We start from the raw sequence: 26456 nt of genomic DNA, 5'->3' as shown, positions 1-26456 counted from the left end.
CATCATTAGGCAGCAAGGAACCCTCACTCTTCACTACCTATTCACAAATCAGAATCTTTTCAGTTAACCAACACTTCAATTTCTTTTATACTCTGAATGAGACTTCACTATAACCAATATAAAAGCTAAGCTTTCTTAAATCTCTATTGCCTAAAAATAAATAAATTGCATATTCAGATTTTTCATGAGAGACTGTGCAAATTAATTAAGCTTCTATTAACAGAGGCCTGAGGTTTACACTTTCCCATTAATGAGGGAGATAATTCAGGGCTGACGTGACAGCTCCACTCAGGGGCCAAAACTCAGTTGTCCTCTTGCTCCACCATTTTCACACTAGTCATCACATTAGCACTAGCCAGCAGCAAGGAGTAAGGGGAAGAGGACAGAGCAACTCTCCTCCCAGATGAGTTAGCCTGTTAAGCAGCCTTTTGGGAAGTCCCACACACTTCTGTGATGGCTCATTGGCCAGTTCTACAGCCTGCGAGTATGCTAGCTGCAAGGGAAGCTGAGAAATGTAGCTGTTTAGCCAGGTGCATTGCCCTGAATAGAGATGGGAATCTATGATTGAGATGAGAGACTGGGTAGCAGCTGACAGGTAGCAGCTGTGTCAGCCAGGTTGAATCCCATCAAAATACTTTTTTTGTCCCTAATCTGGTTTTCTTTTACCCACCATAGCTTTTGAGTTCACACCCATGCTACTAGGTGCCGGGTAAGGACATGCTATATACTCTGTAGAATTAAATGTCCCCCGAGAACACATTAGCCCTTGTACATTGATGAATCCTCTGCTTTACAAATAACCTGCAAAAAAGTGTGATAAAATTCCATTCACAAGTGATTAGACTATAGCCTCATATTCCCCTGCTGTGGATATCCACTGATAATAGGATAATAATCCCATGAACCCCTGACCCCACTGCCCCAAAGCCATCAATTATGCTAAAAATATGAACTTGACCATTAAAAAATGAATTTGTTGATTTTTAAATGAAGACATCAATAGTCCATATTCCCAAACTGTTTTCCTCCTTCTCTTAATTTTTCTGGTACAATGCAAGTAGGTTTTATAATCCATACTGATCTGTACTGTTGGGTTAAATGACAATATTACAGGTTATAAAAAAGATTTTGTATTTTGAACCTTTGCACTGTGGGAGCTCCCAAAGTCATTTTGGGCGAGGATCAATTTCAATTATACTTTTACTGCTAACATAATGGCGATAGGTTGAGCCAGCACAAAAAGGAAAGCGGAGAGAGCTGAGGGCACTGGGGAGCTGCCCTGCCCTCCACTCTGATCCTGACCTAAGGCTTTCTCCCAGCTCTGTTTCTCCATCCACAGCCTAGGGTTCGTGATGATACTTTCTGTAACCAGAGTCATTACTGACAGCTGAGGGTGCCAAATCCAGGCAGGCAGCCTTTTTAATAAACTGTCCACTGTGGGAATCCTGAGTAAATAGGTAGTAAAGGAGAGCCAGGTTCGTACTGCTTTAATTAGCAGCGGGGTATTGAGTGTGGCAATGTTTAGTTAAATAACTAAATGCAGAATCTCACTCTCAAATGGGATTAAATCAGTGACTTGTAGCCCACGTTGGTTATTCGGCTCTGCCTTTGACCTGGAGTTGTCCCATCTTGTTTTCTGCTCTGGAGGCGCACTCCCCAGGCCTGCTAATGGCTCACTTAGCCTTTTATCTCCCTGGGCCTAGCTGACAAGACAAGGGTCTAACCCAGCCGTGGGCAAACTACGGCCCACCGGCCGGATCCGGCCCGTTTGAAATGAATGAAACTATTGAAAAAAAAGACCATACCCTTTTATGTAATGATGTTTACTTTGAATTTATATTAGTTCACACAAACACTCCATCCATGCTTTTGTTCCGGCCCTCCGGTCCAGTTTAAGAACCCATTGTGGCCCTTGAGTCAAAAAGTTTGCCCACCCCTGGACCTGTGCACATGCGCCCCCATGACTCAGTCTCTCTCCTTCTCACTCTGCTAGGGACAGAGGTTGTTCCTCTCCTAAAATAAGTTTCCTTGATCTTTAAATCATGACATACTTCGAAGAACATCCAAATCCCTTCCCCTGATCCTATGGTCTCCACTGCCCTTCCCGAGCCTGGCTCACCCCCTCAGGCCAGTTCCCTGCTCTTCAGCCATCGGGTTTCTCTGGGTTAAAGGGCTGCCAGCACAACTGGCTCTTTCCCCTGGGCTTTTGCACCTTTCCCTCCTATTCTGCAAGAATCCCTCCTTTCTTTTCAGAACAGCCAATCCTGACCCCTTTATTAGCCAAAGCACTACCCTCATGCACCCTCGTTCTCCATCTGCTAGCTTGTCTCCTTTGTACCACCTAACTTCATTCTGCTATTTTGGGTATCTGTTTGCAAACCAAGGTCTAGGGCAGGGATCCTCACTTTTAGGACAACAGCATGAGACTTTAAATCACAAATATTTATTTTCCTGTCTTTTCTGCCTACAGAGCTGTGATAAGGGGGAGCAGCAGGGGTCTAGATAATACTTTAACAACTAGCTAGCCATGCTCTCAGGAGGGCAGAACCGATGAGGTGCCTGCCAGCAGAGCTGAGGTCCACACATCTTAGAACAAGGAAGCTGTGCTAAGAGGGCCTCACCCCAAGAAGGCAGGGGCAGGGTTCTCTTAGGAAACAATTCCAGTTCTATGCTAGTCATGGGACAGATTTGAAGCTGCAAATTTCATGGCACAGAGAGAGCTAATGGTCATTTTATTCTGAATAATGTAGTTTTACTGAGCACCCAGTATGGGCATAAAAAAATCACATCAAATACTCATAACTGTACTATGATTTGAGCAGCATAATTTCTTGGAGGAAACTCAGAAAAAACTCTCTTTGTAGGTAACCATGTATAACTTTTAACTCCCCTAAAACTTAACTACAGTTGTCCTTGACATCCATGGATTCAATTAACTGCAGATCGAAACAGTATTTGTATAAACTTTGTTTGAACTTTGCTATGGTGAGTTGTTAGGTAAAGACAGTTAAATGTCAGGGTCAGCTTCCAGAAAGGAGCGCCATAATTTGGTGCATTTGCTCTGATGACACTTTTTCAGACAGTAATTAGATAGCAGGAAATTGTCACCAGTAGATGATAATAGTTCCACCTTCACAGCTGAGCTGTGCCCTACCCCTTGTCTGCTTTTAGCACCTCCGGAAAGTGTATGACATAGTTCTTAGATAACAGAGTACAATTGACCCTTGAAGAACATGGGTTTGAACTGTGCAGGTCCACTTGTGTGGATTTTTGTCAATACTGGTAAATACAGTTGTCCTTTCATAGCCATGGGTTTCACATCCTCCACTTCAACCAACCTCATTTCAAACCAGTATTTTCACATCCACAACCACAGATTTCCTGCTGCAGATTCCCAACCATGGATCAAAAATACTGTTTTCAATCTGCAGTTAGTTGAATCCATGGATGCCAAGGACAACTGTAGTTAAGTTTGGGGGAGTAAAAAGTTACACATGGAATTTTGAGGGGCACCCCCTAACCCCAGTGTTGTTCAAGAGTCAACTGTATAAGCTCCTTGAGGCCAGTGATTTTGACTGTCTCTCTCATTGTGGTGTCCCAGCACCTCAGAGAGTGCCGGCTCCTAGAGGTGCTCCACATGGATTTGCTGAATGAATAAATGATGCGACTAGAGGGAGTGTTTGTAGGTGTCATGGCGCTGAGCTATGGGCTCTTCATCTGCTTTCTGCTCTGGTCCCTCCAACAGCTGGTCCCCAGTAGAAGGCACTGCTGATATCTGTCACTGCTGTAACAGTGCTGTCACTACTCCCAGCCCATATGGCAGAGAGGGACCCCTCACGTTGTGGTGAAGTGTCTGGAGGCCCAGCTCATGGTCACTGTCAGCAAAGACCTTTTTGGCACTGGGAGCTCATCAGACCTGCAGACCTCACCCTGGACCCCGAGGACTGTGAGCCCCTGGTCTCTACGGACACCGATGATGTGGTCAGGTTTGAGGTTGGGCTACATGAATGTGGCAACAGCCTGCAGGTGACGGAGGATGCCTTGGTGTACAGCACCTTCCTGCTCCACAACCCCCGCCCTGTTGGAAATCTGTCCATCGTGAGGACTAACCACATGGAGGTGCCCATAGAATGCCGCTTCCCCAGGCAGGGCAATGTGAGCAGCCATGCCATCCTGCCCACCTGGGTGCCCTTCAGGACCACAGTGTTTTCGGAAGAGAAGCTGGTTTTCTCCCTGTACCTGATGGAGGAGAACTGGAGCTCCAAGAAGAGGTCCCCCACCTTCAAGCTGGGGGATATAGCCCACCTCCAGGTCGAAGTTCACACTGGCAGCCATGTGCCCCTGCGACTGTTCGTGGACCACTGTGTGGCTACACTGACGCCAAACCGGAATGCCTCCCCTTATCACACCATTGTGGACTTCCATGGTTGTCTCGTGGATGGCCTCTCTGATGCTTCATCTGCTTTCAAAGCACCCAGACTGGGGCCAGAGACTCTCCAGTTCACAGCGGATGTGTTCCACTTTGCTAATGACTCCAGAAACATGATATATATCACCTGCCATCTGAACGTCACTTCAGCTGACCAAGTCCCAGACCAACTAAACAAAGCCTGGTCCTTCAGCAAGTCCTCCAACAGCTGGTCCCCAGTAGAAGGCACTGCTGATATCTGTCACTGCTGTAACAAGGGCAGCTATGGCATTCCAAGTCGTTCCAGGAAACTGGTGGAACAGGGGCAGGAGTCTGCTTCCCGAAGGCACAGGCAAATGACAGAAGAGGCAGATGTCACAGTGGGGCCACTGATCTTCTTGGGAAAGACTAGTAACCCTGACGTGGAGGAGTCGACCTCTTCTCTCACCTCTTTGATGCTGGGGTTAGTCCTAGCAATGGTGGCATCCCTGACTCTGGCCAACATTGTTCTGGGACTTGCCAAGTGGCGTCAGGCTGCTTCCCACCCTGGGAAGTGACCTGTGTATGCTTCCCAATAAAAGAAGTGTTAACAAAACATTTTAAAAAAATGATGCATAAACACATTAATATAGAAGAATGGTATTTTGATGGAAGAAGTGAGTATCAAGGGTTTTCTTCCTGCTCACTCAACATGAGATTAGTAATTGAGACACAGGCTTAAAATAACAACAACCAGAATATGGCTGGGTTTTGCTCACTAGAAATTTTCGAATCTACTAAGAGGTCATTCCTACTAATCCATGTATCTTTTCTATTGGTATAGGAGTCCTATTAAATATCCACAACTATTTGCAAAGTTGTGGCTTAGTAAAGCTGAGACCTGGCGCCTGCCTTACCTATCGTGCCAGGGCCCTCAGCTGGGTCCCTCTGCTGAGCTCAGCATCTGTGCACACTGCATGAAGGGGAGGCTGGAAGTCAGGGCTCAGTGCACAAAGCATGTGTGCTACATTACACTCCATCTGCACCATCGCAAGAGACCCCATCCACCCAACCGTGGTCTGCAATCTTGATTCACGTTTTTATTTTAAAATACTATTGGTAAACTTTTGCTATCTTAGTCCCAGTCTCTTAAGAAATGAACAAAACAAAATCATGTATCTTCAAAGCTCTGGAGCCTAAAATGATGAAGATAAGCAATAATCTCTCTTGTTTCATTCTTTCTCTTAATCATCTGAACTAATTTGTATACTCATTTTTATTTGGATATGATGACTGTGAACATTTCAAGCATAACCATCTGCAACACTCTTTAATGGCATAATATTCTAGAGTTTTCATAGAGAGAGGGAAAAAACATCTCTGGTTTCTCCTATTGGTGGCAGTGAGAATGGCACCAGGTGTTAGATCTGTGGGGTCAGACCAGACCCTTGATTCAGCAAACTTGGTACTTGAGTTCTGGCTAAGAAAGAATTCAGAGTCAAGACTCAAACTATCTCTGGATCTGGCGAGTGGTGGTGGAGGGAGGGGGAGGGTGGTAAAGACACATGTGTAATACCTTAATCAATAAAGAAAGGAAAAAATAGAAAGAGAGAAAAGAAAAATTTTTTTGAAAAAAGACTCAAACTATAAGCTACAGAGGCAAAAGAAAGTTACTTGGAGCTTAGGAGAGAGGAAGGTAATGGTAACGCACCTAGACCTAGTGGGAAAGAAGAGGGGAAGGGGAAAGGCAGGGCGTACTCTGGGGAGGGAGAGCTTTGGGTCTTTTGTCCTAAGGGCTTTTAAGGGATTTTAGGGAGGTCCCAGAGGAAGATCTCAATAGAATATTCATCAGCTTTCCAGGTGTGTCCTTCAGGTTCCTGGTCTCCACTGATTGGTCAGAGCTGGGGGGGGGGGTGCGGGGGGGGGGGGTTATTATTCAATGCAGCTGGTCCTGTGTCAACCATGGCATCACTAGTCTGGTTTTGCTGATTTCTGGGCCTGGAGCTGAAACACAACTGAGGCCTAGATGGCTTTGATGTGGGTCAGAACCTCATTGTCCTGGGGGATTAATGCTTCAGGGCTATTCTCTAGCCCCCTTCTGTGTTCCCCCATCTAAGGGGGTCTAACCTGCACGATTAGCAACATTCCAGGGGAGGAAAGGTCAGGGGAGGGTCTGAACAGCTTGACCAGTGATATAAGAGGTCAGGAGTCTAAAGCCTATGACCAGTGATATGCTAGGGGAGGAAAGATTACCCTGGGGCGAGGCCCTGGCTAGGCACCCAGAGCTTTCTGTCCTGATGACCTTCTGTACCTGCCCCATCATCCTTGCTCTGCTCGTGTCTGTCTAACTGCCTACCACACTACTACAGCATTCATATTCTGTGCCCATTCTAATTTTTTCTCCTGTCTCTTTTCCCATTTTTTGGCAATATCAGTGTCATCTCTCTTTGGTAAATTTAAAGTTACCTTTTAATTTCCAATAGAAAAAAGCTACACCTAAAATAATCTCCATCCTCAAACCCATTTATTTTGAACACACCAAAATGTCAAAATTATATGCAACAACAAAAAAAGATTAGCCCAGAATACTTACTTTCTGTTTGTCTTCCTACATTCCTAATTTAATAGTGTTGGAAATCTTAATTTATGACCAACCCTCAGATTGGGCTGAGCATGGGCAATATGAATGACCAAGCCTAAAATTCAAGTTAAGTTTCTCATTTGGGAACTTTCACTGTCTGGATTGATCATCCACACTGGCCAAGTGGAGTAAATATGGTTCTGCCCAACCTTGCTAGAGGCAGGAAGAGCCTTTCAGGGTCCTCACCTGAGTCCCACACAGTTGTCTGTTTCTTTCTCTCTTAAGCCATTTACCTGTTCTTGTGTGAATTAAATCATATGTATCAGAGCAGCCAGGATGAGTTGGAAAAGGAGAACATAGTCAATCCTGCCTAGAGGAGCCGTTCTGTTCCCCTGGTTGTAGGTGGGGTTGGGAGAGAGTTTTGTTTTTTATTCATTTAACTTTTGAGGAAGAAACAATTGATACTGAAAGGCAATATTCTTTCAAAATGTTTGTGTTTCAAACATCTTCCTGATTATCTAGTTATATGAGATATCTCTATTTATCTGGAGTTAAATGGGTGTAAGTGGTTATCTGGAGTTACATGGAGCATATGGTGGCGCGTGCAGTGTTGGGAGAGAGGAGAAAGGGCTGCCCTGGGACTCAAGCCTGCAGTGGATCGGGGAGGGCAGGAACGTGCCAGCAGGTTTCAAAGCTGAGTAGATGTATCAAGACTGTCTCCCTTAAGGAACCCATTTTCATCAATGGTATTTTAATGCTAACATAGCTTTTTAGCATTCCAGTGCCCAAAGGCTCTGGCTGTTCTGACAGAAGCAAGATTGACCCCCACAAAAACAAATCAATGATTTCACAGATCCCAACTGCTGTCTCTGGGCAGGAAGCCAAAAGCCAGGTGTGTGTGTGTCCAGGGAGACTGCAGAGGGGATTAACCTGCAGAGCAAGGCACCAGCATCTTCAGTGCTGCGAGAGGCCTCCAGATGGCGCAGGTGAGTCTGCAGTGAGGGAAAGCCCCTCTGCCTTTTCTGAAGTCGCCCACAGGACGGGAGCAGGCAAGAGTCCCAGGAAGCCCTCTGGAACAGACGGAAGGTGAGGCTGACAGCGAGAGGTGTCTCATCCTCGGCAGCGCTGTGGGTCGCCAGCACCTGCTTCTGGGACCACCTGTGCACCCTGGTGGCCCAAAATAAGGCTGTGCCTGGCTTTCTTCACGGACCATCTTCTACTTGGATTAGAAACTGACCCTACAACGGCGTCCAGGTAAGCCTCGGTCATTCCCTTTGGTTTTCTAAACTCGTAAGCTCTGGATGAGACTGAGGTGTCGTGGGCTGCAAAACAGCCTGAGTGCATTTTTGAAATGCGTGTCATATTTGGGTTGCGTTTGAACAAGCTTTCCCAATTACTATATGTCTGCGCTGCTAGTTCTAAGACCTACGATTGTTCCTTTGTTTTCAGGAAAACATCAGAAACCCTATTTTGCTATTTGGTTAGTGAGCCAATCTCTGTATGTGCTTACCAGGCTTTAAGATTTGGCCACTAGAACAACAGGTGTCTCCAGAGAACATGAAAGTGTGTTTCGCAGGTTTGACCTGAGCCTGGTCACGGGAAGGCAAGCAGCAGCTGGGACTTCAGCTGCACCCTGTGCCTACGGTCCCCTCCCCACTGCCAAGCTCAGGAAGTTCCCTAAGAGACATTTCAGCTGTGGTTTTGGCCTCTGTGGAGAGGTGGGGATGGGGGGGCGGGTTGTATTTCTGATGAACGAGGGTTTCAGTTCCAGCCAAGAGGCTCTGACAGATCATGGAGGAGTTTGGGCTCCTGAACAAGAGCACCTCCGATTTCCCAGCATCCTGCAGCAATTGCTCCCACACTGCAAAGGCTGGAGGTGTCAGGGCAAGGACAGGGGCAGCTGGGCGGAGAGGACAGCAGGTGAGGATTCAAAAGGGGCAATTAAAGCAATAAGGTATGGGGGGCAGAAGCCCTGTCTGTCAGTCAGGGAAATTTGGCGGGACACGTGGGTTTGAGATGACAAGAATGAAGAACAGAGAGAGGAGGAAAGCAAAGACCAGCCCCTCCTCTGCTCTGCAGCCACTACAGTTGTGGCTCTGGATTGCACTTTTGAGACACCTCTAGCCAAGAGTGAAACTGCAGCTAATTCCAAATATTGGGGTGGTGAAAAGCCATTATGGACCAAAGGAGAAAAGGAATCAAGGAAAATAAGTAAGAGACAGAATATTTCTTGCCTGACTTGATGCTCTGAGATTTCTAAGCCATAGACACTTATAACCTTTTAAGTTACATTTTGACAAAATCCACCAATAAGGCATCAAAGCTAAGGAATTTGCATATGTCCTTATAATGACCCACATGTGCCCTTTGTCACTGGAGGAGAAGATTGGGGGCCCCAGTGACGATCAGCTGGGATCTCTGCTCTGTGTTCTCCCACCCTCAAGTGAGCCAGGCTGTGCTGTATTAACTTGTGACAGCACATTTGTAGGGTAATCGCAGCAACACGTGTCTTTGGGAGAAAAAAATAAAATTTCCCTGGAATGTTTGATTTTCACTCTCTGCGCACTACTGGGTTTCTAAAAATAAACAGGGTTTTCATTTTGTTGACACATATTCCGAAGCTCCGAAGTGTCAGGGGCTCACCTTCCTTTCTAAAGGGTCTTTGTGTCCCTGGACAGGCAGCAAGAGAGACCTGCTATTTCCCCCATTTCACAGGACACAAAACCAAATTAAGGCTTTTAACCAGGGAGCACCAAAGTTCCATAAGTCCCAAAGGAACACAGATAGAAGCTAAATCACCTAGCCTCCTTCCTCCGTTCAAGTTGTGGTTTCCAAAAAATTGACTCCATTCCCAAGGAAATGCCCAGAAACTCAGCTTCGAAGACTCAAGCAAAACTGAAATTCAAACCATAGCTGTAAACAGGAAGGCGTGGAAGCCAGCCCTTTGACTGAAAGCTTTGCCCGCAGGCAGCCTCCCTCCTGGGCTTGTTCAGGGTCTGGCCTCTTAGCAGTTTCCCTCCTGGCCATGTTTCCTCAGTTACCCCAGAGACACCTGCCTGCTCATTCCTTTGATGCTGCTTTAGGCTCCGCCTAGGTAATTCCACCCTAAGTAGCACCATTAATTAACTTACATTAAGCTCACTTAGCACATTGCATCAATTAGGAGACAAAGGCCTCTAAAGTGCCCCCATCACTGGCAGCCTCGGTCCTGCCCTTGAATTCACATGCTGTGAAGCAGGGGAAGATGAACCAATGTCCAGTCATTGAGTCATGTAGTCTCCCCTACACAGTGGAACCTCGTTTCTCTAACTTAATTCCTTCTGGAAGGCTGTTTGAAACCCGAATCATATTTTTCCCATCAAAAATAAAGTAAATTGAATTAACCTGTTCCAGACCCCAAATGATTCCGTTTTAACCTTTCTTACATACAGTACATGTCTATTGTACTGTTTAATCCATAAATAAACACTTTAAAAACAAAAAGAACATTAAGTATAAGTGAAAATTTAACAAAAAGGAAAGGAAATGTACAATAAGAAGTGAAAATTTAACAATAATTATAAGCAGCAACAAAAGCAAAAAAAAAAAAACCCACCAAAATATTCACAGCACAATATCCTGAGATTTTTAACAGTGGCAAATTGACTCATGTTTGCAAACTGACTCTCTCCTCTGTCACCTGAGAGATGTGTGACTGACCATATAGGTATCAGCATGAAAGGGTTGTCAGGTTGAGAAGCAAATTGTTCGAGATGGGAGATGTTTGAGAAATGAGGTTCCACTGTATTTCTACAGCTCTTGGCAAAGCATTTTCATGCATGTCTTCCTTATTTTCCAAATAAGGAAACTGAGGCTTAGAAAGGCTAAGTAACTTGCGCAAAGCCATATGGCTAATCATGATGGTGATACCAATAATAGCTTACATGGGTTCCATGTCTGGAATGCCTAGGCTTCATGCTGTGACTTGTAATTAGAAGGACTAGGACTAGAACCTTGTCTCCTGCCTCAGGCTGACACGTTTGCTTCTGTAAGAGCAACCAGAGAAGGTGCTGTGACAACCACCAGTTAGAATAGGGCAGTGGTTCTCAACCTTCTGGCCCTTTAAATACAGTTCCTCATGTTGTGACCCAACCATAAAATTATTTTCGTTGCTACTTCATAACTGTAATGTTGCTACTGTTATGAATCATAATGTAAATATCTGATATGCAGGATGGTCTTAGGCAACCCCTGTGAAAGGGTCGTTAGACCACCAAAGGGGTCGCGACCTGCAGGTTGAGAACCGCTGGAATAGGGTATACAGATCTCATATTCCCAGGATTGTGTTAACCCAGACACCACTCTATTTCCTGGATTCTGGCCTCATCAGAGGCAAGGGCTAAAGAGGAAATGATCTCCATCTCGTTCTTGTGAGCCATTCCACTAAAGGTATAGCAATGGAAGAAATATTGGAGTGGAGAATATGAAATTGCTTTTTGTATATAGTGTAAACGTAGTTGAATCTAGTAATTTCAGTTATTTCAATCTAATATAGTCTAGTAACTAAGAAAATTTTTCAAATAGCTTTTGGGGTTCAAGCATCCCAACAACTCCTTGGCCTCTGTTAGTACAAACAAATGACACTGGACTGTATTAATTTTTCATCATTGTCTATCCCAAGGCAGTCACAAAGCATTTCCCAAGGGCTGTTAGCTTTATCCAGTCGAAGTTAAGGGAAAAACTTTACCCTGGGTCTTGGCAGGAAGGTGGCCCATTCATTATATACTCTATAAGGGACTCCTTACAATCCAAGATATCCTCAGTCGCAGTGTCCTCTCGGGCACATAGTGGGCATTCAATGAAAATATGTCTAATGAATGAATGGAATTGTTTTTAAAAAGGTCACCAGTTGTTTTAATCACACAGTGGGAGAAGGGACTGCCTGGACACCACAGTGCCCTACGTCAGCAAGCATATTCCAATTGGCAAAGCTACCTTCTCTAGGTGCAGAGACATGTGTTATTCCTCAAAGACTGGGTATGTGGAACAGACACAGCTGGCGAAGCTGAGGTGCTCGCCCTCTGCCCAGGTCCGGAAGTGCCAGAGGCCTGTGCACATAGTAACACACTTAACTAACCAGTAGGCCTTTGTTTCCCACGTCTGACAAAACCAGATCCCTGTGGAAAATGGGTGGGTGGTAATGAGCCTTGCACAGGGAGATGTCCCTGCATCCATAGCTGCAGCGTGCCACCCAGCCAGCTTGTCAGCAGGAAGGATGCCTTGGCCTATGAGTCTCAATGGAATTGGTAAGCAGAGCAGGAGCAGCCATGGCCATGTTGTTGTTACTAGTAACAGTGAGGCCCAGGGTACACGCAGCTAAGCTTAGCTATGGGGTTTCTAGATCCCTTAAGACTGATACATTATATGACACCATTAAATAGCTGGATAGAAGCAACTAAAACGTGAGCCTAAATACTGAAATCTCCTGAAAATAATAGAGAGATAATTCCACCAACAACGCTTTAATCCTAATATAAAGCACTTTCTTAGGACATGCAGAAAGACACAAATCTAGAGTGTGGATAAACAAGAAAAGGTCACGGCTTTGGCAGCTGGCAGACCATCATTACCAAATCCTTCCTCTCAAAATGTCCATGTTGTCATATTTCCAATTCCATATTCCATAAACTTAATGCTGGGGGGAGAGAAGAAGGTAGGATTCATGTTGATTTCAATATGCATTCATCACTCAGTAGATCTTTCCTGAGCCTCTACTCCATGGCAGGCCCTGTCCTGTGTGCAGGGACACAGTGGTGCTGGGGTGGTAAGAGAAAGCACCGGCATCCCCAAGCTCACATTCTAGAGTAGAGATCTGAATATGACTTCAGGAAAATTCTATGCCGTGAATGTACAAATAAGTAAGGCAGGCAAAGTGCTTGGGGTAGGAGTGAGAAGATATCTTAAGAACATGATATCTTAACAAAACTTAAATGAAGTAATGGAATGAGCCGAACAGAGGCCACGGGTAGAGATGAACCTGGGACGTCCCAGCGCCAGGAAGGCAGTGTGGCTACAGCACAGGGAAAGGTGGCAAGAACAGGAGAAGGTGAGGGAGGAGAACCAGGAGCCAGAGCATGGTGGGCTAGAGGCCTAGTAAGGGTAAGGGCTTCCATTAAGGGTAAAGGAGACAGATAAATCTATACATTAACTCATGACAGAAGCTCAGCACGATTGTTCATGCCTGCATTGTTCTGCGACCATTAGTGCCGTAGCACACCAACTGCTATATTTTGAAACCCACCTTGCTGGCATCCACCATAAATCAGATCCCAGGCAGCTTCTTCCTGAGAGGGCTGGTTTGCCTGCTGTGTAGAGTGGGGCAGGCAGCAGAAATTGGTGGGATGGTAGAACAATCCCTCTCAGTCCAATAGCTGATCTCTTTGCAGTTAACAAATGGCAATTTTTTTCTGAGAAAAAATTTAAAGATTCCAACTTGAAATACATGCTTACATTTTTAAGTCTCAAACTAGAAAGAAAATGCTTAACATTTTTGTAGAGTCAAGCATAGTCTCTTCCTCTTTGCAGTCAGTCCTACCTGATATTCCGCAGTCAGCCCAGAGCCCCCAGGCAGCGCCACTCGGTCCCCATTTCTCACTGGGAGAGAAGGGGAGCACTGCCTGGTGTCTGGAGAAAGATGGAATTGGACAGACAGAGAAGCACCTCCTCTTTCCGGTGTGCCATTGGGGAACTAATTTAGAGATCAGTGTCACACCCAGTTTGGCATGCTGGAGCTGCTCTGCCTCGTCCAGCATGTGACCCCCATGAGCATGCTGGCAAGTTCAGTTTCCTTCCAAGTTATAAGATCATGGAGGTCAGTCAGGTGGGAAGTCAGCCGAGAGGAAGAGACTCTGGGTCTGAGAAGCCCAGGGCGGTGCGAGTGTACAGACTGGGCATGAGGGGGGAGCGTGGCATCCTGCGGGCTCCTGACACTGCAAGAAGGCCCACCCCATGGTCAGATGGGATGCAAATGTCTATTGGTTTGGTTGATTTTGTTTACTTGGTAAATAGTTTTATGGTTTAATATTTTGATTGAGGCTCTGTGTTTTTGCATAACAAACATTAACTCTGGCCTAGAAAAAAAAACTTAAACCTTAAAAATATTGGAATGCAATGCACTTTCTTAAAGGCACCTCTGATGATTCTTCAAGGTTCATTTTCTTTAAGATTTAGTCCTTAATAATGTCTGGAAGTGGCTGTTCCTAAAACTTCTTGTTCATAATAAAGAAATTCAATCAGAATGGACACTTTGGGAATGTGGCTCTTTAAATGCTCCAACCAGCATCTCGAAGAGGTGCAGCTGAGAGAGGCACAGCAGCCACTGGGTACAGGGGAGCATTTGTAAATGGCATGTTAGACCTGCAGAGTGTGTGTTTTTGTATTCCTTTATGGGCCATAAAATTTCCCATCAGTATCATTGAAATTCAGCAAAACCTTTTTCAAATTTTAGCTCATTCTCTGAGGGGTTGGGAGAGAGAGATCCATCCCTAAGGTATGGGAACACACTGATCTCTCCTGATGGCCTCGGACAGAGACCAGCCTGTTCCTAGGAACACTGTGATCTGAGCAAATATCTTGGTTCCCTGAAGTCATTTACGCAATTTTGCTCCTCATTTTATGGACAGAGGAAACCAAGGCTGGGATGGATGCTCCAGTGCTTTGGGACACCTGGTTTTGAGTCAAGTTGAAAAGCAAGAGACCAGACTTTCTGCAAATTTGCTGCCAGTTGATTTCCAGCATGAGGTTTCCACATGAAAATCATTATCCAAACAGACCACACACAGCTCTCTGACTTGACTTCTGAGATTGGCTTGTGTGAGGGAAACGGTGCTTGAGGATATTACTGTGATGATTATCACAGTTGTTGCTTTTGAAGGCAAATATTTATTTTGTGGAGATTGCAAAACCAAGAACAGTAGGATGTTGAGCTCCTTGTGTGTACAGAATAAACAAAATTGAGACTCTGACAAATGTGGTGTGCCTTTCTCTCTCCGGAACCGGCCGTTCGCCTCCTGCAGCATCAGTCAGGGGCCTCAGGATGCCGGCCCTGGTCAGTCTGCTGAGCATCCTTCTGCCTGCCCACCTGGTGCGAGTCAGGAGAGCACAGGCTCCTTGAGTGTGGCCTGGAGAATGCTTCTGGAAGGCCCCTCTGGATGTTTTTTCTGTTACGCTGGAGAGGCCACTGCATTTGCTGTAGGATCATGTGCCCAAATCTTGCTCAAGGTTCCTGTTCTCATGCCCATAGTATCAAAAGGAATAAAACAAATAGCCACAGATTCACATATGAACAAAAAGACATATACATACAAGACAAAAATACCAGCACTTGCCACGTCATATTGCACCGCATGTAACACTGAACCGCACGTAATCAGTCTCTTCAGTGTGTCCTCCACCTGTGCTCTCTGAGGGCGGGGAACATGTCTAGTCTCTAGCACTTAGCACATGCCTGTCACGCAGCAGGTACTCAATAAATATTTATATAAACCAATCTTTATTAGACACTTATTACCTCTAAATGTTTTCATTTTGTTTAATCTGCCTAACAATCCTATTGCATAGAGATTATCATCACAGTTTCACAAATGTGTAGCTAAGGCTCAGAGAGGTGAGGTGATTTGCCCAGGAACTTTCTCCTGGTAAGTGGCAGGATTTCAACCCAGGATCCTGGACATCAACCTGCTGCCTTTCCATGAGCTCTTTCAGATCAGTTCTGGGATGAGATGGGCTATTACAATTATATTGAATTTATGTCATAACATTTCAGGGTGGAGCACAATTTCTACCTAGACAGATGTCTAAAACTCAGACATCTCTTAGCTCCCCTAATTCCTCAGCAGACACCCTTGTCGCCTGGGCCCCAGAGCCTGTGCAGGTGCTGTTTGCTGGCAGTAGGGCAGAAAACAGAGCCTTCTCTTTCTGTTCCCTCAAGGCCAGGAGCAGCTCCAGCAGCTGCTCTCACAGTGGCAGTGTCAGAGACCCAAGACCAACCAAGGCCACTTCAACATCAGGGACCTTTCTTCTCCTCAGATGTTGGGCACCAAGTGTCCAGTGGGGGAGGATAAGAGTGGGCATGGGCACAGGAGGCAGCAAATTCCTGGGAAAGGATCCTGAGGCTGGGCCAGTGTGAGAGGAGCTCAGCCTCCAGCATCTAATGGATGTGGGTCCAGTCCTGGCTCTCCACATGCTAGTGATGGAACTTTGGACAGTCGCTGTTGGGTAGTCTTTCGGTTACCTGAGAAAGAGTAATAGTTCTCACCTTGTGGGATTATTGGGTGGATTTAAGCAAGATGAAGAGGACAGAACGCACTGTAAGTCCTGCCAGTGCTCCGCATGCCCTTGTGGACTGAAGTTAATGTCAGCTAGGCCTCCGCTTATCAATCATGCATTTGGGGGAAAAATGCATTTGCTTTTGTGGAGATCAAGTCCATCTGATGTGTCCTTCTTTCCCTCAGACAACCTGCCTATTTGTCCAGGATCCAGAATACCACCAGGACCTTGTAGTTAAGGGGTGGCTACACTGAGGCGAGGAGGACAGGGCAGTGTCTGTGAGCCCCCTGGAGCACAGTGTCTACTTGCCACCCCCATAGTGACACCCTACCACACTCTGGCCACATTAGCCTTCATGCTGCTTCTCACGTGAACCACCAGGTGCTGCGTCTTGCTGTTCCTTCTGCCCAAAATGCTCGCCCAGGATCTCTATGTTCATTCCCTTCAGGTCTCTGCTAACAAGTGACCATATCACAAAATCGCTTCCTGGCCCCATTTACATAAAACACCAGCTCCCACCCCAAACTTCTGTGTATAACATCGATCACTAGATGATTTGTTACGCACATACTATAACCTAAATACCATCATATGTATGTGAGCCTAGATTCGGCGGGGTAACCAACAAATCTTTGTTTAAAAACATGGATTGCTGTGGAGCCCAGAGGCAGGCATGCCCGTGGAACTGGAGAGGGGGTTTCCTCCTGTGCCTGAGAGCCTCACAGGGAAGTTTCACTTCCCTCCTTCCCCCCATCACCCCAGCAGAGCTCTCAGGATGTGACACTCAGGAGCCTTCCTGGGATTTTTCCATTGCGGATCTGCCTGGAACCAGCAAAGCAAATAGGAAAGATGAGGAAATGAGCTGAGGTTAAAGAACAACTAGGAGACATTGACATAGTTGGGTTTCAGGTTAAAAACACAGAAGTTACCAAGCAATTCCTCCCCTAACCCACATGCCCAACCCAGGGAGTTGCACAGCAGCTGGTGTTATTAAGTGCAAGTGTCCACATTATCCACATATTCACAACAAGCTTTGAAGGCGAGTTATCTTGGCTCTCTCACGGGGATAGGGCTGCAGTCCCTGTCCCACCTGCCTCAAGCCCTCACATGCCCACAGGGTCCCTGCCTCCCCACTTGCTACAAGTCAGATCCCAGGCATGGTCAGGAGCTCATTAGGAAACAGTTCGTGTCAGAAAATCAAAATGAAGAAACTTTATTCAATGGACCAGTAATCCAGAGGAGAGCAGGGCAGAGGGAACCACAGCTTCTTCCTAAACACACCTAAATTGTTTTTACCTCTTGACTATTGTTGCCGAAGTTCTGCAGGAGTCATCCTCTGGGTCTTCCGTTTTGCCATCTATATCCTTCACAATTAATCTAACCCGGGAGGGGAAGCAGGGGAGGCTTTCCTTCCAAAACTCTGTGTGATAACATTACTTAATTTGCAGGTTTTGAGCCAACCTTGCATCCCAGGAACAAATCCCACTTGACCATGTTTTATGGTCTATTTGATATATTGCTTAATTCGGTTTGCTAATATTTTGTTGAGGGTTTTTTTCATCTATATTCATCAGTGATATTGGTCTATACTTTTTTTTTGGAATGTCTTTGTCTGGTTTTGGAATCAGAGTAATTCTGGCCTCAAAAAATAATCTTGGGAGACTTGCCACCTCTTGAGTATTTTTTGAATAGTTTGGGAAGGATAAGTGTTAATTCTTCCTTGACTATGTGGTAAAATTTACCTGTGAAGCATCCAGTCCAGGACTTTTGTTTGTTGGGAGGTTTGTTTGTTTTTATTACAGACTAGAGGCCTGGTGCACAAAAATTTGTGCACTGGCAAGGGTGGGGGGGATCCCTCAGCCCCACTTGTGCCCTCTCACAGTCTGGGACCCCTCGGGAGATAACAACCTGCTGGCTTAGGCCCGCTCCTGGGTGGCAGAGGGCAGGCCCAATCCCTAGGTGCCTGCCCCACAGCCCCTGGTCGGGCTCAGAGCAGGGCCAATTGGGGAGTTGGGACGCCGCCCCCTGTCATGCACAGAGCAGGGTGGATCAGGAGGTTGCGATGCCACCCTCAGTCACGCTCTGGGTGGGGCCAATTAGGGGGTTGGGGTGCCGCCCACTGTCACACTCAAGGCAGGGTCGATGGGGAGGTTGTGGCACCACCCCCTGTCACGCACAGAGCAGGGCAGATCAGGGGGTTGTGGCACCACCCCTGTCACATACAGAGCCGGCTGATCAGGGGGGTTGGGGCTCCGTACCCTGTCACGCACAGAGCAGGGCCGATCAAGGGGTTGGGGAGCTCCCCCCTGTCACCCACAGAGCAGGGCCGATCAGGGGTTTAGGGAGATCCCCCCTGCAATGCACAGAGCAGGGCAGATCAGGAAGTTGCAATGCCACCCTAAGTCACGCTCAGGATAGGGCCGATTGGGGGGTTGGGGTGCCACCCCCTGTCACACTCAAGGCAGGGCCGATGGGGAGGTTGCGGCTCCACCCCATCACACACAGAGCAGGGCCCATGGGGGGGGGGTTGGGGCGCCGCACCCTGTCACACACAGAGCAGGGCCGATCAGGGGGTTGGGGCGCCTTCCCCTGTCATGGACAGAGCAGGGCGGATAGAGAGGTTGTGACCCCGCCCTCTGTCACACACAGATCCGCAGGGCGATCAGGGGGTTTGGGCGCTGCCCTGTCACGCTGCTCCAGGGGCCAGGAGGCCTCATGGCTCCACTGATCCCAGTGCTGAGAGGCCTCGCGGCTCCGCTTGACACCGGGGCAGTGAGGCCTCGCTGCTCCACTGATCCCGGTGCTGGGAGGCCTTGTGGCTCCACTGATCCCGGGTTCGGGAGGCCTTGTGGCTCCGCTGATCCCAGTGCTGGGAGGCATATTACCCTTTTACTATATAGGATAGAGGCCTGGTGCACGAGTGGTGGCCTGCTGGTTTGCCCTGAAGGGTGTCCCGGATCAGGGTGGGGCTCCCCATTGGGGTGCCTGGCCAGCCTGGATGAGGGGATGATGGCTGTTTGCAGCTGGTCACACCCCCTTCAGGGTGGGGGTCCCCACTGCGGTGCCTGGCCAGGCTGGGTGAGGGGCTGAGGGCCGTTTTCAGGCTGGCGGATGACTGAAACTCCCAACCTCTCTTTTATTTCTTTTTTCTTTTTTATTCTGGGATTCATTTACCTTCTATGGCTGTCACTGGAGCTGAGAGCCATCTTTAGCTCTGAGGCTCGGTTCCAGCTCTGAGACCTCGGCTGCTGAAAGCAGGTTTCTGGGCTTTGTTTACCTTCTGTATTTGAAACTTTGTTGCGACTCCAGCTCTGAGATCCTGGCCAGCTGAAAGCAGGTTTCTGGGTTTTGTTTAGCTTCTATATTTGCAACATTGTTTCTTAGAATTGCAGCTGAGAGGCTGGCAGCGGCAGGCGGGGAACCTTGGTTTCCTCCGTCACTGGAGCAAGCAAGCCTCCCTGTTCGCTTCAGCTGCCTGGCTGCCGGCCACCATCTTGGTTGGCAATTAATTTGCATATCTCGCTGATTAGCCAATGGGAAGCATGTCGGAGCTACAGTTAATTACCATGTTTCTCTTTTATTATATAGGATTTGATTTTGTTAGAGGTAATTGGTCTGTTCAGATTTTCTATTTTTTCTTCATTCAGCCTTGGAAGTTTGTATGTTTCAAGGAATTTATCTATTTCTTCCAGATTGTCCTATTATTGGCCTATAATTGTTCATAATATTTTCTTATAATCCTTAGTATTTCTGTGGTATCAGTTGTTACTTCTCTTTCATTTCTGATTTTATTTATTTTGGTCCTTTCTCTTTGTTTCTTGATGAGTCTAGTTAAAGGTTTATTAATCTTGTTTATCTTTGCAAAGGTTTAATTGATCTTCTGCACTGTATTGTTTTTTAGACTCTATTTTGTTTATTTCTTCTCTGATCTTTATTATTTCCTTACTTCTACACACTTTGGGCTTTATTCGTTGTTTTTTGACAAATTCTTTAAGTGTAAGGTTAGCTTGTTTATTTGAGATTTGGTGTTAAGACTGTATTACTATGAATTTCCCTCTTAGGACTGCTTTCATTGTGTTCTATAGAATTTGGAACATTACGTTTTCATTTTTACTTACCTCAAGATATATTTTGATTTCTTCCTTGATATCATTGTTAGCTCATTCATTGTTTAGTAACATGTTATTTAGCCTCCATATGTTTGTGTGTTTTTCAGTATTTTTATTATAATTGATTTCTAGTTTCATACCACTGGTCAGAGAAGATGCTTGATATGATTTCAATCATTTTAAATTTGTTGACATTTGTTTTGTGACCTAGTATGTGGTCTATCCTAGAAAATATTCCGTGTGTACTTAAAAATAATGTATATTCTGCTGCTTTAAATGCTCTAAAAATATCAATTAAATCCACCTGATCTAATGTGTCATATAAGGCCACTGATTTCGTGTTGATTTCCTGTCCAAAGATCTATCCATTGATGTCAATGATGTGTTAAATTCTCCTCATATGACTGTATTACTGTCTATCTCTCCCTTTGTATCCATCACTATTTACTTTATATATTTAGATGCTCTGTTGGGTGCATAAATGTTTACTAGGATTTTTTTTCCTCTTGTCAGATTGATCCTTTTATCACTAGTAATGTTCTTTTTTGTCTCTGCTATAGCTTTGTTTTAAAGTCTATTTTATCAGATGTAAGTTTACTACCCCAGCTTTTTTCCCCTTTCCATTTGCATGAAATCTTTTTTCCATCCCGTTACTTTTAGCCTGTGTGTATCTTTCATCCTGAGGTGGGTCTGTTTTCTTATCCATTCAGTTATGCTATGTTTTGTGTTTTTTTTTTTAAATACATTTTTATTGATTTCAGAGAGGGAGGGAGAGGGAGAGGGAAAGGGAGAGAGAGATAGAAACATCAATGATGAGAGAAAATCATTGACTGGTTGCCTCTTCCATGCTCCACACTGGGGATTGAGCTCGAAATCTGGGCATGTGCCCTGACAGGAAATCCAACCATGACCTCCTTGTTCATAGGTCAATACTCAACCACTGAGCATGCCAGCCAGGCAGTGTTATTTATTCTTTTTTTTTTTTAATTAAATCTTTATTGTTCAGATTATTACATTTGTTCCTTTTTCCCACCCCCCATAACTCCCCTCCTCCCAGTTCCCGCCCCACCCTCCGCCCTCACTCCCCACCCACTGTCCTCATCCATAGGTGCACGATTTTTGTCCAGTCTCTTCCCACATCTCCCACACCCCTTTCCCCCCCAAGAATAGTCAGTCCATTCCCTTTCTATGCCCCTGATTCTATTATAATCACCAGTTCATTCTGTTCATCAGATTATTTATTCACTTGATTCTTAGATTCACTTGTTGATAGATGCATATTTGTTGTTCATAATTTGTATCTTTACCTTTTTCTTCCTCTTCCTCTTCTTAAAGGATACCTTTCAGCATTTCATATAATCCTGGTTTGGTGGTGATGAACTCCTTTAGCTTTTCCTTATCTGTGAAGCTCTTTATCTGACCTTCAATTCTGAATGATAGCTTTGCTGGATAAAGTAATCTTGGTTGTAGGTTCTTGGTATTCATCACTTTGAATATTTCTTGCCACTCCCTTCTGGCCTGCAAAGTTTCTGTTGAGAAATCAGCTGACAGTCGTATGGGTATTCCCTTGTAGGTAACTGAGTTTCTTTCTCTTGCTGTTTTTAAGATTCTCTCTTTATCTTTTGCTCTTGGCATTTTAATTATGATGTGTCTTGGTGTGGTCCTCTTTGGATTCCTTTTGTTTGGGGTTCTCCGAGCTTCTTGGACCTGTAAGTCCATTTCTTTCACCAGGTGGGGGAAGTTTTCTGTCATTATTTCTTCAAATAGGTTTTCAATATCTTGCTCTCTCTCATCTTCTGGCACCCCTATAATTCTGATGTTGGTACGCTTGAAGCTGTCCCAGAGGCTCCTTACACTATCCTCGCATTTTTGGATTCTTTTTTCATTTTGCTTTTCCGGTTGGATGTTTTTTGCTTCCTCGCATTTCAAATCATTGACTTGATTCTTGCGCTCCTCTGGTCTGCTGTCGGGCATCTGTATAATATTCGTTATTTCAGTCTGTGTGTGCTTAATTTCTAGTTGGTTCCCCAATATAAGATCGAGGGTCTTATTAGTTTTCGTGTAGATCTCATTAAGTTTATCGGCAGCTTCTAAACAGTTCTTGAGAGACCTTAAAAGTGTGGTTCTGAACTCTATTTCTTCCATTGACAATTTTGTCCTGTTTCTTTGTCTCCGCATTTTGTTATGCTTCCTTGGTGCACCCCCTAGTGGTCTTTGTTCGAAGTCTTATAGATAAATCTTGATTGTTGTAGCTAATTCCAGGGAGGGTTTGACCTCCAGGCCAAGTGGCTATGAGAATCAGCTGTGTCAGCAGTGAGAGAACTTCTGTCCTCTAGGGAGGTGCTAATCTAGCCTTTGCCTGAGGCTATCCGGCAAATGCCTCTGTGCAGGGCTTGGGCGGGGCGGGTCGCACAGGATCAACAGGGTGGGCCAGAGAGAGCAGTTATGGCGGCTCTCAGTCCTGTCCCAAGGGGCTCTGCCTCTCTGAGTCCCGCTTCTCCCATTTGAGTCTGGGTCCCTAAAGACTCGCCCGGATCTGGTGCTCAGAGTCTGCGACTCCCTCCCGATTGAAAACAACAACCGCGCCCTCCGCCGCCAGCCCGCTCTGCGCACTCCGCACCTCAGAATTTGACTTCAGCACTGCGCCTCCTCTGAGTGTCCGTATGCGTTTCTCTTTCCTCCTAGTTGTAGGACTTCCACTCAGCCAGCGTTCCTGTGGTTCTGGGTGATGTCCCTTCCGTTTTTTGGTTTCACTTTTGAAGTAGTTGTTCAAAGCAGCAAACTCCGGCGTTAACCTATGCCGCCATCTTGGTTCTCCGGAAGTATGTTTTTCCTATGTTTTTTTATTGGAACACTTAATCTATTTATATTTAATTCATTTATATTTAAAGTGATTATTGATAGGTATTGCTATTTCATATTTATATTCTTTTTTGTTTGTTTGTTTGTTTTGTTTTTGTTGTGGTTTTTTTTGGAGCTATCCAAAGTCATAGTCTTTAATCCTCACAAGACTCGTGTTGAACATTCTCATTCTTATTTAACGGAGAGGTTCACAGATGTGTTTAAGATCATCTACTTTGTGAATATACTTAATCCCAAAGTCAAGAGAACCTATGTCCTTGAACATGTCCTTAAAAGCATTCCCATGTTGCAAGGGCATAGAAGTCTATGCAGAGGGTCTGGGCCCACAGCTCAAAAGAGACAACCTCCAAATGCAAAATAGCTTTGATTTTGGGTATTGTTTAGACATATATTCAAAAATTTGAAGTATATTTCACAATATAGACATGTTTATTTTAATATTGAAAACTATTTTAAATTATGTTTTCTCAATAGGCTCCATAGCAATAGTCACCTTAGGCATCTTAAACATGCTTTCCATAGGCAGTCTCCCGTCTTGTCAGCTCACTCTTCTTTGTAAAGCAGTTACTCCTTTAGACATCAACAGGTTCCTGGTAACTGGTTCCAGGGGCTTCTGGCTGCTCTTCAACAGTAGAGGATGTTACCTGGGAAGTCCTCAGTATCAGCATCCTTCTTAACTCATCAGCATTCCTTCAGGTTCCAGATTAAGCTGCACTGTGGCTGTCTCAGTTCTATCGCAACCACTCCGTCCCTTAATTTTTTATTAGAAGTCCTTTCATCAGAGGCAACTCTGGGGACTTAGCAGAGGTCAAACTATGTTCTTTTTTTAACATTTCTTGTAGTGCTGGTTTGGTGGTGATGAAATTTTGGGGTTTTGTGTGTCTGTGTGTGTGTGTGTGTGTCTGAGAATCTCTTTATTTCCCCTTTAATTCTAAATGACAGCCTTGCTGGGTAGAGTAAATAATCTTGGTTGCAGGTCCTTGTTTTTCATCAGTTTGAATATTTCATGCCCATCCCTTTTGTCCTGAAAAGTTTCTGTTGAGAAATCAGCTAAAAGTCTTATTAGAGCTCCCTTGCTTTTCTCTTGCTGCTTTTAGGATTGTCTCTTTTTCTTTAACCTGTGGCATTTTAATTATGAAGTGACTTTGTGTAGGCCTCTTTAGGTTTATCTTGTTTGTGACTCTCTGTGCTTCCTTGTCTTGTATTTCTATTTCCTTCACGAAGTTAGGAAAGTTTTCAGTTATTATTTTTTCAAATATGTTTTCAAACCCTTGCTCTCTCTTTTCCTTCTGGTACCCCTATGATCTGAATGTTATGTTTGGTGCTATCTCAAAGGTCCCTAAAACTATCCTCATATTTTAAAATTATTTTTTTCCTGCTATTCTGAATGATATTTTTTGCTACCTTGTCTTCCAAATCACTGAGTTGATCCTCTGTTTCATTTAATTTGCTGTTGACTCTTTCTAGTGTATTTTCCATTTCAGTTATTGTATTCTTCATTTCCAACTGGTTCTTTTTTATAGTTTCTCTGTCCTTTTTATGCTTACTAAATATCTTTTTGTTTGTTTGTTAATCCTCACCCAAGGATATTTTTCCATTGATTTCTGAGAGAGTAAAAGGGAAGGGGAGAGACACAGAGAGAGAAACATCGATGTGAGAGAGACACATCAATTGGTTGCCTCCCACATGCCAACTAGGGCCGGAGATTGAGCCTGCAACCAAGGTGTGTGCCCTTTACTGGAATTGAACCTGGGACCCTTCAGTCCATGGGCCAACACTGTATCCACTGAGCCAAACTGGGTAGGGTTATATCTTTTTTTTTTTAATCCTCACCAAGAATATGTTTTCATTGATTTTTTAGAAAGAAAAAGAGAAACATCAATATGAGAAACACTGATTGGTTGCCTCATGTATGTGCCCCAACTGGAGATCAAACCCAAAATCTAGGTATGTGCCCTGACTGGGAATTAAACCTGCAATCTTCTGGGTATGGGACAATGCCCCCAACTAACTGAGCCACCCACCCAAGGCTGCTTACTATCTCTTTGTTGAAGCTCTTACTAACTTCCTTGAGCATTCCTATAACCAGTGTTTTGAACTCTAGCTGGTTACCTCCATTTTGTTTAGTTGTTTTCTCTGGAGATTTCTCCTGTTCTTTCATTTGGGACATGTTTTCTTTTGTCTCATCATTTTGGCTGCATCTCTGTGTTTGTTTCTAGGTAATAGGTAGATCTGTTACATCTCTCAGTCTTGGCAGGGTGGCTTTATGTAGTAGGTGTCCTGTGGGGCCCAGTGGCACAGTTTCCCTAATCATCTGAACTGTGTGCTCCAGGACTGTCCCTTGTGTGGGTTATGTGTTCCCTTCTGTTGTAGTTGAGCCTTGATTGCTGTTGGCATGTCAATGGGTAGGATTGACCTTCATGCTGACTAACTGTGAGGATTGGCCGTGACCACAGTGTATGAGCTCCTGTGTGGGGGCTGAACCCATGGAGTAGGGAGGCAGGGGCATCGGCTCACACCCAGGGGCCCAAGGTGCCCTTGGGCACTAGAAAGTGGCTGTGCCAAGTGCAGGCCTGTGGGTTTCCCCTCAAGATTGAGCTGCTGCAGGGACAGGGCTCATGGCTGCTGTTCTGTCAGCATCACCCTCCCACCCCCGCCAGCCCTTGAGGAACTATCCAGCCTCTACTGGCCTGTTTTCACAAAAGGTAGAAAAGCAGCCTTATAAACACCCAGCAAAGCACTCTCATAGGAAATACTTTGGACTTGCAACACAGGTTATTGTGTTCTGGGCATGCCCAGCCCAGGAAGCTCTAACAGTGGTTCTCAACCTTCCTAATGCCGCGACCCTTTAATACAGTTCCTCATGTTGTGGTGACCCCCAACCATAAAATTACTTTTGTTGCTACTTCATAACTGTAATTTTGCTACTGTTATGAATAGTAATGTAAATATCTGATATGCAGGATGTATTTTCATTGTTTGTGACCCATAGGTTAAGAACCACTGCAAGAAGAAAATTCAAGCAGGCAAAGGGGAGAATCTAGCTAGCCAGGGTGGAGCAGGCAGAGGAAGAGGCACAGGCAGAGCATCCCCTGTGGGAGCCAGCCTGAGGCCACTTTTGCTCACCTCCTTTCTGGGTCTCAGCATCTGCTTTCTTGGCCACCGGCCATTAACAAATCAAATGCGTGTTGTTTGTCTTTCAAATTAGCCA

The 26456-nt window shown here is 45.3% G+C and overlaps 1 protein-coding gene across 1 annotated transcript; it reads left to right on the top strand.

The window, feature by feature from the left end:
- The first annotated feature begins 3868 nt into the window (after positions 1-3868).
- Positions 3869-4970, top strand: LOC132229372 (zona pellucida sperm-binding protein 3-like). Its single transcript, XM_059686042.1, is given in 2 exon segments — positions 3869-3902; positions 3905-4970. Coding segments are annotated over 2 exon segments (1095 nt in total). The 3' UTR covers positions 4966-4970.
- The last annotated feature ends 21486 nt before the right edge of the window (positions 4971-26456 follow it).

Source organism: Myotis daubentonii, chromosome 3 (genome assembly GCF_963259705.1).
Source record: "Myotis daubentonii chromosome 3, mMyoDau2.1, whole genome shotgun sequence".
Lineage (NCBI taxonomy): Eukaryota > Metazoa > Chordata > Mammalia > Chiroptera > Vespertilionidae > Myotis > Myotis daubentonii.
This window is presented reverse-complemented; position numbering and strand designations above follow the sequence as displayed.